Here is a 14912-nt window from a genome sequence, read left to right on the forward strand (position 1 = left end):
CTTTCTCCCTTTGTTAAAGGTTAGCTTATATATAGCTAACCTTTAACAAAGGGAGAAAGGAGTAAATGGGCAGGGACAGAAATTTTCCCTCTTGAAGGGTGGTTAATTTCGTAACCTACCCTAAGTCGTCCATAGTCAGCGGACAGTGGAGCACACTCTCGTCTCGAAAAATGGACTTCCTCTATTTTGGGGGAGCTGAGGTAAACAATTACCAAAAGATAATACAACAAACTAAGATATAATAAAATTACCAGATAGATCACCTGGAAATTATTTACCATTTTCCTATTTTTTTTTTTTTTTTTTTTTTTTTTATTTTGGCCAAGACTCCCATTGAAGTCCTATACTGCCTAACCATGGTTGGGGGTCAAAGTTCTTCATTTTGTGGGACCGCCACGCAATGAAAAAAGTCAACGTCCCAGGGCGGATTCGAACCGACACCGCCAATAGACATCAAATTGGTAAGACTGTCTTAACCACTGAGCTATGTGCGGCCCCCATTTTCCTATTACCTTAATTTGTTATTGCTCCATACCTACATCTCATTTACTTCTTCTTCTTGTTATTAGTTAATATTTGATCTATCTATATTTAATTTTTTTTTTAGTTTCCTACGTTCCTTTTTGTAAATAAATTTTCTATGTACATTCATATATTTTACTGTTTGTATCTAGTTCTCATTCAGTCTTAGGGGGAAAAGTTGGTTATTAACTTTTCTTGATCACCATCTTTCTATACTTAATGGCAAACAGTCAACTAAAAATCTTCCAAAAATCATGTTTCTTAAGGCACCTGGCTATTGACATAAATGTTTAATTATTAAAAAGATACTAGAAGGCTATCTGGGCAATCATAACTAATAGAGGAATCTCCCAGCAGCTAGTGTCAGGGAGATTTTCAAGTTTAAAGTATCAAAAATATAAAATCATTATTTGTTAGCAAAAAATAGCCATCATGAGTATCAGCACAATAAAATTTTGAAATGAAATAAGTAAATTTTAGACGATTCTAACAAATCTATTATATTTTATGTTATGAGAACAGTATTCTTCCATGGAGTGGAGAGGAGTATATATAAAACATCTTTAGATTCAAAACTGGCATCCGATTTATCTTTAATATTAAAACATTTTTCTTTTTCAATTATATTTTTTAACACAGATTTTTAGCATGCTGAGTAAAAATCTTTCATCATTTTCGGAGTGAACGCATCTATAAGGCTGATTTACTTAATAATTAAAACATTTTTTTTTTTTTAAATTTATTTGACCAAAAAGCAATTATTTTTCATGTTTGTAAATTTCCTATAGTCTACTCTGAAAAACAAATATTTAGGTTGTCATGTTAATATTATCTTTCAAACCCAAGATATAAAATAAAGTACTTTATCCCCCCTTTTGTTTTCTTTTTTTTCTCAGCTTCTAGGACCCATTAAATGCAATCACGGGTCAATTAAGCATATTCACCCAAAAAATGTAATTAAAATTAGTAAAAGACATACCTTAGACACCTCATGTTAAGTATAATTAAATGTCAATAAATAAACTGAACCCAGAATAGTTGGTCTAATTTCCTTTAATAGAAGAGTTTATCAAACAACAACCTACCCATGATGATATGTGGTGGGTTCAAAAGAAATCAGATTTCGGATTTCACAGTTTGTCTGTAGACTCTTGTCCTGGAAAGGAAGACCAAGTACTCATTTGCCAGTCATCACCTCAAAAACTAGGCCCACTTGTCTTTCAGCACTATCCGAGTCAACACCTACCTTTTTCCTTGAAGTTCATACCAATGTCTGCCAAGTCAACACCAACATATCTGAGACGATATCATAACTCATACTTCAATACTTGCCTCATTGAACTTATTTTTTAAATACCAGCATCTCACTCAGTCAACAACATGAGTTGTATCGATTTCATACAAACATTTTATAAATTATTAATTACTACTCATCTCTCAAGCATAAAACCATTCAATTCATAAGATTTTTAATTACGGAAAGATCCTTTTTCAATATGCATGAGCAATCCTCCATTAAGTTTGAATTATACTAAATGAATGATCAATTGTTATTACTTAAAACCACATTTTATATCAATATAGTATAAATCCAATTGTAATTTTTAAAACTGAAAATACAGCATTTATTATAATTAAAAACACATTATATTAAAATATAGACAAAATTATTATACAATAACAACACAATAATGTTATTTTATAGGATTAACCACTTCATTCATCCTTTTTTCTTTTTAATATTTTTTGTTCTTGGTTTGTTTTTTGGTTGATCTATTACTTTTTTCAGAGCTTCCTTGCTTTTTTTCCTTCTTCTTATTTGAATACTCCTTTGAAACAGTGGGCTTTTTCTTCTTTTTGATCTTTTTCCTTCGATCATCCTCTGAAAAAAAAAGAGTTAATCATTGATTTAAACAAAAATAGGAAATATAGTTCAATTATAAACATGAGAAAATTGAATATTTTCCAGCATTATGAAGGTACAGGTTGAAGATAATTCAAAAAATTGATGTTAAAGTAATCGTCAACAGTCCTTAAATTAAACTATAGTAATAAATGTAACAGTTATTATCTTGTTTTTATACGACTAATTTAAAAAAAATAAATAAATAATTGCAAAATGAGGAAATAAGATTTAAAAAAAAAAAGAACATATGAAAAGGAATGTTGAGAGTGTATAGAAAGTTGTAATTCTGTTTGCTGGAATGGATAATACTTTGAAAATAAATTACAAAAAACATAAGCCAAGTACATAAATTAGTATGAATTCTTAACCATTTTGATGAGATAAATAGGTACATAAATACTTTCATTTAAAGGTCTAAGAATACATGAGAACTGAAACAGTAAAAACAAATCAAAATGTGCATGTGTGATAAAAAATTTGTTTGAAGGTTTGGAGATAGTGTCTTCAAAAATCTAATAAACAATTGCTATACCAAAACAAAATGAAAATCCAATTCTAAAAATTGAATCGGGATACCTGAAAATCTAATAAATGGTCCATACATCAGAGAAAACTCTAAAAGTAAGAACCAATCAAAAAGCGCATGTGCAATAAAATATTTCATAAAAATTTAAAAAAATAGAATTAGAACCCTCGAAAAAATTATCTTTATATACAAGAAACTCTTCATGCGCATGAGCAGTCATAAATACTATACTAAAGACGGAAATAGCATCCTTGAAAATCTAATAAACAATACCTTAACTGAAGATTTCAGCTAAACTAATAAGTACTTTGGACAAAATGTTCAGGGATCTTGAACAATATGTTGATACCAACAACTTCGAAAACCCAATCATCACTAAATTGATAAAATCCACCTTCCTCCCAAAAAAATAAAAACAAAATTATATCAATATGGATTTAAACATACATAAAAAAGTTTAATTATTTTCTGACATTAATTGTATACCTCATTAAAATTAATATTGAATATAGATTATTTAATAACAAAAATAAATGTAGGAAGAATACGCCAAAATTATTTTTCCATAAAGGTATAATTGAAATTAACATAATTATTTTTATATAATAAAAGAAAAACTATATAATTTTTATGAAATAATTCATGCCCGGAATGGTTACAATTGAAATTGAAAAAGCTACATTTAAAATGGAAATAGTAACATTCGAAATGGAAAAAGTTACAATTGATTTGGAATAGGTTACATTTGAAAATGAAAAGGTTTCAATAGACTTAGAAATCCTATAATATACCCATATTTATACAAAAAATCATACAGGGTAAGTGCCATCCATAATCTCTATCAGTACTATTGGCCCATAAATTGCACTCCATTAGTTTGGGTACATGATTACATTTTAGGTGGTAATTGTGATTTCCTCAATGTTAGACATGTTACAAGGGTGAGTTGGAGATTGGCCAACATGATATAATATACTACACAGCCTACCATGTTAAACTGTCCTGTCTCAGATCAATCGTAGCTTATGGTTATGGTGGAAGATCACATCAATTCTCCCCTTCAGACCTCTTTCACCAATCACTGCTAGGAATACCACTTCCAACAAACCAAACCCTATTACCTCACTCTCAAGATTAATTGGGTCTGGGATCAGTACAAGCGTATGATAGCCCAACGCAATGAGATAATTTAGCAAGAGCTCTTAGCTCATCTGTTACAACTCAGTGGGGGCCCAAACTGAGTTGGATGATGTTGATCTTATTCATATCTAGTCCTTTGGATACACAGGATAATTTTTGAGACCTGATTAGTTCTCTAGAAACTATTTTCAGTTTGTTTTTTTATAATCAGGAAGCACACAAATACAGTTTATAATCAGATAAACCAATTCATCAAATATCAATAACACAGCTAATGAGACTAAAAATATCATTAGCAAGAAATTTACTTAAAATACCAAAAAAATAAAATAAAAAATTATTAACCTGATGAATCACTAGACGATGAAGACTCAGTTTCAGAGGAAGATGAAGATGAAGACGATGAAGAAGTGGAGGATGCAGATGACAATTCTTGAATGAGTTGTGACACAGGAATGGATTTAGGTAAATTTTTTAAATGTTCTCTCAGTTCATCACTAAGCATAAAAATAAAACATTTTTCATTAATATCAACTTACTGAAACAATAAATAACTTAATCTTAAAGAATTTATAGAATTACACTAAATGACTTACAAATACACCTTTATTAAAATCATAATTCTAAAATTTTATCTTAAAAAAAAAACAGAGAATAGAGAAAATGAAAATATTTTTTATACAAATTTCTCATATTAGAAACTTTGCTATAAAAAACCATCTAAGGCCACAGTTAATTTTTATTTATTAGAACTAAATATATTTAAGTTTAAAGATATTGATTACTTTTCCTACATAATAATTAAAGCAGATTATAATTTTATTTTTTTCACTTACCGATGTATGGAATATATAGTAAGAAAAATTACAAAAATGGTGATAACTACAAAATGAGTCCACCAATCTACACAAAATCAGGGTGCTAAGTAAAAATAGTGTGATTTACCACTACACACCATATTTTTAAAAACATAAATGAATAAACTAATAGCACAAAATCATCTACAATATTTTCATTTTAAGATAAACTTTAATCTAGTAACAGTTAGGAGATACATAGAAAGTTAGCACTTCTATTGCCATTTTTTCCCAATAAATAAATCCTTGTCGAAATAACCCAAAAGAACTCAATTTAAGAGCACAAAATAATAAATGACTTCTCATAAAATGAATCTGTATACTAGAAATCTTTTATGTGTGTGTATAAGTGTCCTTAATTGTCATGGAAACTCATAAGTATAAGAAGGAAGATTCACAGCACTAATTTTAATAGGTTAGCTTTCGCAAATTCTTAAGTTTTTGATGGATCCTCCCCCCCCCCCTCAAACCTAAACAAAACTCCAATGAATTATTAAACATTTTTGGAATATTATAATTAGCATATTTTTTTACACTAAGTTAATAATTGTATCAATACCAGCATTATTAAACAGGTAATATTATTAAGAAACTTAACCCCCTAAAAAAAAAAATATATATATATAAAGCTAGAAAATCAAAATTAACAATGTATACTAACGTAAGACCACCAAGACCAATAGATGTGAAAAAGTTGATGGCGAATCGTGTGTTCTTTGGATTGTCTCTAGGAAATAGACCTTCCATGGCTGATTGAAGAGTTCTGAAAAATGTATTTTATGAAACACCACAATCTTAAATCACATTATCAATAAATAAGAATCAATAATGAATAAATTGGTTTAAATTCAGTTCCTAACATTCAATAGTTTATAGATTAATGTTAGATGACATAGGAAGAAGAATATTCTATTGTTATATTGTGTAACTGGCCATAAAATATTAACAACACTTATTCTGCTAAAAATGTAAATTTTTTTTCACATATCTTTCTAAAAACAGGCCTCATAAACATATTTTATAAAATTAGATACATACGACTTCAGGGTCTCTAGTAGTACAATTTTTAACCCAGAATAGATATAGGTTTGTATCATGATGAATCAAGAACATTGAATGAAAACATAATAGTTATAACATTGAATGAAAACATAATAGTAATAACATTGAATGAAAACATAATAGTTATAAAATTGAATGAAAACATAATAGTTATAACATAACATGAAAACATAATAGTTATAACATAACATGAAAACATAATAGTTATAACATAACATGAAAACATAATAGTTATAACCCTAATTATATTTATACCGAGTCATAATAAATTCTAATATTCCATTGGAGGAATAGTCTTCTCTCATATATTGCATAACTGGCCAAAAAATAATAATAATAATACTTATTTTACAACTTTTTTTTTTTTTATAAATATCTTTCTAAAAACAGGACTCATTAAAAAGTTCTATAAAATTGAATACATATGACTTCAGGGTCTCTAGTAGAACATTTTTTAATCTAGAATAGATATTAGTTTGTATCATGATGAATAAAGAATGTTAAATGAAAACATTAAGGATTAATTTATTCTAAGTGTTAAAACAATTGAGAGAGGACTACACCTGTGGAGTTAGCAGTCCCAACCTGGAGGGTCGGTACTAGAATTGACAGCCCACCATCATTACAAAAAGCATCATCTTACTGACATTCAACAAAGATTATAATTTCCGAAAGTTGGGAACATTTTTTATTTTACAAATTCAGTTGACATTAATACAACTTTAAAAAAATATTATCTGCAAACAAGATTACTTACGGATCCTTCAATCTCGCATTAAGGTTAACCAAACCCATATACTCAGATAACTCTTGAAATAAAATTTTGATAAAAATTCTGCTTGAGCTAGTAGTATCTTCTTCATTAAGTCGAATATTTGATAGCACTGCCCAAGAAATAGCATCTGTGAAGAGAAGATGTGCAAATAATTTTGCCACATTCCGCAATCTATTAGTGTCTAAGCGATGAACAGTCGAATATGTATCAGCAAATATCTGTTCGAAAGGTGCTATGTAAGTATTATTTACTTGGCAGAAACGCTGGAAAAAAAAATATCAATAAGTATCTGATAATAAATAACAAAAGAAAATATTAATAATTATAAGATCAATATAAATATAAAATATACTTGACAAAGATATCGATCTGATGGTCAGAATAGGTGCAAAAAACGGTAATCAAACACACACCATACTTAAGAATTCTATTCCAATCTTTTCAGTAACATTATGATTTGGGTTTATGTTCAAACAGGGTTATTTCAGTTAGTACTTAATGCAGGGTTAGGGACGCGATGGCCATGCAGGTTGGGGTGCAGGTCCCAGTCCGCTCGGTTTGGAACGTTGTGGGTTTGAATCCCACCTGGGGCAGTTAACATTAATTTTTCGGCGGTCCTGAAGAATGAATCTTGACACTCCCACCTTGGTTAGTACGCAGCGGGAACTCAGGTAGCCATCAGGGGTGGGCAAAAAGCCCCACTTGCCGGACTCGTTCCCCCCACCAAAGACCAGTACCACTAATGCAGGGTTATTGTATAAAAACTATTATAAAAATGCAATAGAAGGGGTTATTATAAAAATACAAGGGCTATTTTTATAGCTAACTTAATTATTTACAAAGTTTATCATGGTGGTGATTTAGATAAAAGGCTTTCTTATGGAGAAAAAGATTGATTTTTTTTTGTTTGGGATTAGCACCTTCCCGAAGCATTGAATCAATATTTTCTTTTCACAGGCTTAACATCAGTTTTGAATCTGATTTCCTATACGAATCCATCATAAAATGTGGTCCATTCTATTGAAAATGAAAATATTTTTGTTACAGGTTTAAATAATTGAATACCTAACCAGGGCAATTTTATATTTTAATAAAATTAATTTTATCTGCAATTATACTGGGTCCACAACGGGTGTCCTAATATTCGCATTAGAAACAATCCCATTTTTAAAGTGTCCCACTATACAAACATTTTGGTATTCTTGAAAAAAAAAGTTAAAAAATTGAAAATAGTATTTTTTATATCTCTATGGTAATTTGCATGTAAAAAGAGGATCTAAGATGTATATAAATACATATTTGCTTACAATTCAATCAGTTCAATGTGTTTTTTTTTTTTATATGTTTATAAATGTAAAGCAAATCCTAGCATAATTTGCAAGAGCAGAGAAATGCCACGCTGAATTGGATTTATACGAAACAAAAATTACAAGAAGAATCTAAGAAACTTAAAATTTCTTCTTAACTAGATAATATTCCATTTATTTATTTTTTTTTTTTTAATTTAAAGTTAAGTTGATAATAAGTTCACACACCTGGAAGGCAAGAATTTCGAACAATAAATTTGTAATTTTCTGTTGCTATAAAAATTCGTATTTTAGAGTTCTTTGAGGTGTGAATAACAAATATCAACTTTATTCCTGCAAGAATAAAACAGTTTAACAAAATATAAAAAGTCCTGTATATATGATTGTGATCTAGAAAGATCAGACACACTGCCTTTATTTTTACATTTTTTCCTTTAGTTAGTTATCAAATTTTTTCATAGTTCATATTTATACATTTTTTATTACCGTTAATGATACATAATTGTTAATAATTTAAAATAAACAAAATTAAAAGTATTTTAAAGATTTTTTGAAAATTTAGCATTTAAGCCCTGTTAAACTATTATATTTAAGGCAAGACCTGGCTGATATTAAAGATCAGTTGATAGTTCAATGATATACCAAGTTTCATCAAAATCGTTAGAGCCATTGTTGAGACAAACAATAAAATATGAAAATTTATTCTATAAAATGGTACTAGCCTACTGGTAAAATGGTACTATAGCCAGTCAATTTTATCGAAAAAGTTTCTGTAACGTTCCATGCATGTACCTGCCTCAAACATGCAATTTCATTTTCATATAACTGTCCATTTTTGGGAGACTTGTTATTTGGACTCAAGGGTCTCAGTCTCACAGGTGTATTTCAATTAAAATCTCAAATTCGTAATTTTTTGTGATTGCAATACTTCCTCTTATTATATATCCCATATATTGATAAGTAAAAGTTATAAAAAATAGTTCAGAAAAAAGTAATAGGAATCACTCAAATGTCACACTGTCATAATCATGCACCACCAAAGTGTTGTATATATTCCCAGTCTACAACTGCAAAAACAAAAAAAAAAAAACGAGGATAAGAAATAAAAAATGGGAATTTAACATGGATGCAATGAACTACTTTATCAAAAATTATGAATAGCTAAGAGATTATGTTTATCATAGCCCATGACACCACATACTTATTTAAGAGACTTGTTCAAAACGCTCCAACCTCTGGTGGTAGGAAGTGAATTGAAGAGTAGAGCATTTTTCAAGATGAGATAGCAACTCAATGTTCCTTACTACTCTCGAGAGGAACTTCAGTTATTTCAAATTTCTTCAATTATTGCTTAGATTGCAAGCAAATGTTTCCATGATTTATAACCAATGATGCAACTATAAAACCACAGAGACCATTCATCTAGAACAAAGTAAATACTTTTAGGGGCTATTCCTTTAGAACAAATTAAATACTTTTAAAAAAAGAATTTAAAGTTGTCCAGCTGAAGTTTACTTTTTTAAGGCAACTCAAATTTCTTTCATTTTCACTCACCAATATATGAAATATATAGTAAGGGGAAGTGTTACAATCCTGAAAAATTTCAAATTCGAGTTTTCAATAGAACTACATGTTTTAAGGTCCCCAATAAGTTGTAAAATGGTCTGTGTGTGTGTGGTGAACCTAGCTCAAAAAAGTTGTACAAAACTAAAATCATCCATTTAAGAGAGGCATAATATCTGGCATGTTACAGCAACTTTTTCATTAAAATCGAAAGTGGATGTGCCACTGGATATCATTAATTTTACACAATTTTTATAAATTTCTCAAAAAGGGGGTCTAACAATTTTGATTAAACTTATTGCATTAATGTACGAGGTATTTGGTGAAATGGTCTTTAATATCAACTAGGGCTAATCTTTAATGAAAAAGTCTGACAGAGCTTAAATGACAAATCTTCATAACTTCCTCCAAAAGAATCTTTATAATCCAGTTTAATTAGCCGACTCATGTTTTTTGGGCTGCTGAATATGAATTTGAGGTTTGTGCCTCCAATTTTTCCCATAAATAAAAAAAAATAATAAAAGAAATGCAAACAAGTTAAAAAAAATTAACCTATTCCTAGTTTTTCTCGAATATAAAAATCTAGCATTTTTTTTTTTTTAGAAACACTAAATTGAGCAAGTATCAATTCTTCACTTTTTACTCAAATTTTTTTGTCTGAGCCATCAGTTAACACAAAGTCTAATGGGGTTCAGGGTTCACACTAATTCTATTATCACCCTATTGGTAGGTCTATGTTCTACCCTTGTAGTGATATGTGGCTTTCAAGGAAACCTAATTACTTTTTTTTTCTTCTGCGAAACAAAACTTACTTGAGAAAGCAGACCAAAAAATTTTTCATACGTCCTCTGTTCAGCACAGCAATCTAGAAACATATGACAAAGTTCTTTCTCTTGTCCAGGCTTAATTTCCATTTTCAACAACTTATGAGCACATTCCTCAAAATCAAGACTCGATTGAATTGTTAGATAGATAGTTTTTCTGAGTGATATCAAGTTGGTTTCTGTGTTATCAACAATAGTGACCTTCTTTTCTGCAAAGTATTAGAAAATAATTATTTATACATCAATGATTAATTACAATGAAGAAATGTCAGGCTGTTGATTAATTCAAGGAGATGGTGGTTCCATTTTTACTGTTTATGTGTACAAATTATTTGCCTATGTTGCAGTCAGAGTTAAAAAACCAAGACAAGATATGAGAAGAATAAATGAAGTAGTATAACATGGGGGAATATGATAAAACTGAAATATAATACGTAAATATAAACATACAGGGGTTATAAAAAACTCAATTAAGTTTAAATCATAAATAATATTACTTATCTACCGAGGGTGGTTAAACTAGAAAGAGTCATGGCTGAAAACGTTTTGTGTTTGACATGCTGTAGAACATTTTGAAAATATGACTTTTAATACTTTTCTTGCTTTCCCTAAATGTCTTTTTGACTCAAATAAAAGGTTACCACTCCTAGAATTTAACAAACTATGAAATAGTTCTTAGGCAAATAATTTCTCATTACCCAACCAGAGGAATTGTACAATTAATTAAGGGGACTCCTAGGCTTATAAATGAAAAAGAAATAATTATTTTTATTGTGAAAGTCATTTCTGAAAAGATTAATAAATAAACATGGAAATGGAAAGGAAATATTATTCAAAACCACATTTAAACTTAAGAAAAATTGAGCTTGTGAGATCAACGTGGAAAAAAATATTATTTTCAGGGAAAAATAAATAAACTCATTATTATATTAACTTCACTATTTAATTTAATAACTTCATGTTTTATTAAAATTTCATAGAGATTCTTTTCATTTTCCTACTACTTCCTTAACATTTTTACCTACAAAGCGTCAATTCCAAAAAGTCATGTTTTTTATTGCTCATGTTTTCGTTTAGTTGCTTAAATTTTGAAAACTAGAAAGTCAAATTAACAGAATTTTTTTCAATCTGTTTTGAACCCTCATCTCATTATTTAAACCTTTAAAGATCTTAAATATTTCTTTTTGAGACCAACTACTGCACAAGATCAGTTGTCAATTTTCGAAACAGTAATCAACAACATGGAAGTAGTAATAAGGTTATATCCATAAATTCATTCAGCCGATGGAACTGATGGGTCATCAGTGATTTAAATGCTAAATAGGTAGCAATTCATCAATAAGTTTAGAAATAGTGTGATAGAATCATGATTCCACCAATAAGTTCAGTCCTGATTTTAGAAAATTACCTTATTTTTCCTGCCCTCTCCAGAAACTCAATGGTAAGATATTAAAACGGAATGAAGAAAGGAGGGTCCAAGATGTCAAACACAAAGTTATCATAAATAAAAATAGCAACATAAAGAGTAAAGAGAAGAGTAACAGAATTGTGTTAAAAAGGAAGAGTAAAAAATAAAATAAAGTAAAGTGGAAATATCTTATTAAACTAAGCTGGAGACATGAAATGAGACAGAATGAATATCCAGGGGTGGACCAAAGAAAAACAATTAGAGTACAGAGGTGACACCATTCTCCAGCAACTGGTTCATGAATGAATGGTAATGGGTACAAAAATAAAAAACTAAAATATATGAATATGGATTTACAGACAATACTAATAGTATAAAACAAAATACCTCCCTCCTTTTCCCCCTCCTCTCAAAAAAGAAAAAAGATGGGTAATTGATATTTTAGTAAATGTAAAACAAGGAAATATGAAAGGGACAAATTTATTGTTGGCTATTTTATAAACCCTGTCACAATCTCAAAATATTATTTATGACCAAAATCTCAACCATCATCTCCTTGACAACTAACTACGTTCTTGATCTTTACCTTCATCTTCCTCGTCAGAATCCTCTTCTCCTTCAGAACTACTAGCTTCAGGCCCACTATCTTCAGAATCAGTATCAAGAATTTCACTTCTCAATTCTTTATAACGTTCCTCATTTGCCTGATATTCCGAATCCAGCTTAAATACATCTGTAAAATAGAAAAAAAAATTAATTAATTTAATTTTTTACCAAAGCATTCTATTTATAGTAGATTTATAATTTTGGAATGATGGAAACTAACATATGGGTGGGTTCTAGGTCTAAAGTGAGTTCAAGATAATGTATCAATTTATATAAAATACTTAAATGATTTGATACTTAATAAAAAAGTATATTTCTTTAGTATGAAATACATATAATTTACTATTATTTAAAAAGATACATGAATAAATACAATAATATAGTAAAAAAGCATGAAAACTTAGTATTTTTAAATTTACTTAGTATATCTTGGGTATCAATAGCATCATCAAGTCCAATTAAGTGAGTGAATTGATCTTCTTCATCAACAAGGTCCAGCTCTTCTGGTACTGAGGGAAAAGTAGCAAAATCATCTTTTCGTACTTGAAACATAACTTCAATCATGTATTGTACCTACAAAAACAATACAATCAATAAATTCCTAATTAATAGTACTATATTAATTAATAGTGGTATCATTAAAAGATTAAAAACAATATTAGTTGTGAAGAATAGTTATCTGGCAAATTATAAAAACTACAAAGACTGTATGGACAGAGACTTATGTTTTGGCTTAGTATGGTGGTGGGTGGTGATAGAGCTAAAATTTTCATATTTAAATGTGCCAATACACAGTATTCATTCAGTTGTGGTAGCCAGTGCATTGCTTATATTTGTTTCACAGAAAATATATAAAATGTAAGCTACAATAAATAATCCCCCAAATTTTTAAATGTGCTCAAGGGTTAGGTTTTTATTGGCAACTTAATAACTTAGATATCACAAGCCTGTGACAAATAACATTTCATAACTGGGGAGACATCGGTAAAGAGTGCCTATTGAGAGATAAATGCAAAAAATTATCAAATGGTAATGAAGTTCTCTCAGGAAAACAAGAAAATGTTTGCAAACATTGTCAACTAGGTGATAGATTAATATAGCTTATTTTTGGGAAGTGCTTTTGGTTTGATTTTCTTCAATGTGAATCAACAATAAACTCAGAGAAGTATTGTAAAACATTCGACAATCCTGAAGATAGGATACAAAACAAGTGTCACTGAAAAGTTTAGTTCTTTTCCTTGACAATACATGCCCACACACAGCTAATCGCACCCAATTATCGAAGATGTTCGATCATCTGCCACAAATTATGGGTCTAATGCCAAGTGTTCACCACCTATTTCAAGCAATGAAGACCAGACTGGTAATAGACAGCCTTTGTATCGATATAAGTGCCTCAATTTATAAGGTGACTACAGAAAAATAGTCTGAGAGTAATACATGTAATAAATGATTTTCCTTTCAGTTTTTTTTTTTTGTTTAAAAAACAAATAACTTTTTTGACAGCTCTTATTACTTATCTCATGAAAAATAAAATAATCAATTCAAAGAAATAAGGCATCTCATAATCTGTTGTAATAAATAAAATTTTATATTCATTTTGTTAAATGAATATTCATAAATTTTATTCATCATTTGAAAGAATCATAATTGAATTCTTTGGGCCACTAAACCATTATAAATTATTCCAATGGGATGTCAGCCCCTAGATAAGTAAATAATTTTTTTACATTACCCTTCTCATGGAGGGACTAATTTTATCATCATAAATCATATATTAATCATATGATTAATACTAATTTAAACTATATATTAAAAAAATATATAGATAGAAACTAACTAAACTAATTTAAATTTAGCATTATTTTACCATTAATGACAAAAAGCCTAAATTTAATATATTTTCCAATAAATACTAAATAAATGTAAACATATCAAAAAGGGATTCCTTACCCTTTTTTCCAACTTTCCTTCATGAAGAATATTTCTTAGCATATCAAATATAGCATTGGTGCCTTTGCTAGTTACTTCACTTAATTTTTGGCCAGCTTCTTTTAAAAATGCTACTGCAACCTCAATTGAATCATCTGTAGGATTTTCTACCAATAAAGTAACCAATTCCAGTCCAAGAATTTCATGGGCCTATAGAAAAATAAATACTTGGGATAAAATTTTAATATTTTATTTCGAAACGAGTAAAAATGGTAAAATTTAAAAAATAGTTTTATTTTAAAATCGCTAATGTATGCTAACTATCTAATAGGCAGAATTTTTTTTTAAAATAATTAAACTAAGTAGTGATATCAACTACTTTAAGTTATTTATAAAATTTAAAGTTTGTTTTTTATCAATATACAAAATTGTTTTGAAGGCATATACATTTTATATTCTTCTATTAACCATTTAAACTTAAGTC

At 28.9% G+C, this 14912-nt stretch overlaps 1 protein-coding gene across 1 annotated transcript in view; it reads right to left on the reverse strand.

The window, feature by feature from the left end:
- Positions 1-2146: 2146 nt before the first annotated feature.
- Positions 2147-14912, reverse strand: part of ncm (nucampholin) — a 17878-nt gene continuing 5112 nt past the window's right edge. Inside the window, exons 4-11 of the mRNA XM_014425276.3 lie at positions 14450-14638; positions 12916-13069; positions 12477-12623; positions 10471-10691; positions 6771-7051; positions 5613-5714; positions 4440-4591; positions 2147-2404 (exon numbers count right to left, since the gene is read on the reverse strand). Coding sequence (XP_014280762.2) covers positions 2259-2404; positions 4440-4591; positions 5613-5714; positions 6771-7051; positions 10471-10691; positions 12477-12623; positions 12916-13069; positions 14450-14638 — 1392 coding nt within the window. The 3' untranslated portion in view covers positions 2147-2258. The remainder of the gene's footprint in view (positions 2405-4439; positions 4592-5612; positions 5715-6770; positions 7052-10470; positions 10692-12476; positions 12624-12915; positions 13070-14449; positions 14639-14912) is intronic.

This window comes from Halyomorpha halys, unplaced genomic scaffold, assembly GCF_000696795.3.
Source record: "Halyomorpha halys isolate HHAL.00 unplaced genomic scaffold, Hhal_1.1 Scaffold505.1, whole genome shotgun sequence".
In the NCBI taxonomy this organism is placed as follows: domain Eukaryota; kingdom Metazoa; phylum Arthropoda; class Insecta; order Hemiptera; family Pentatomidae; genus Halyomorpha; species Halyomorpha halys.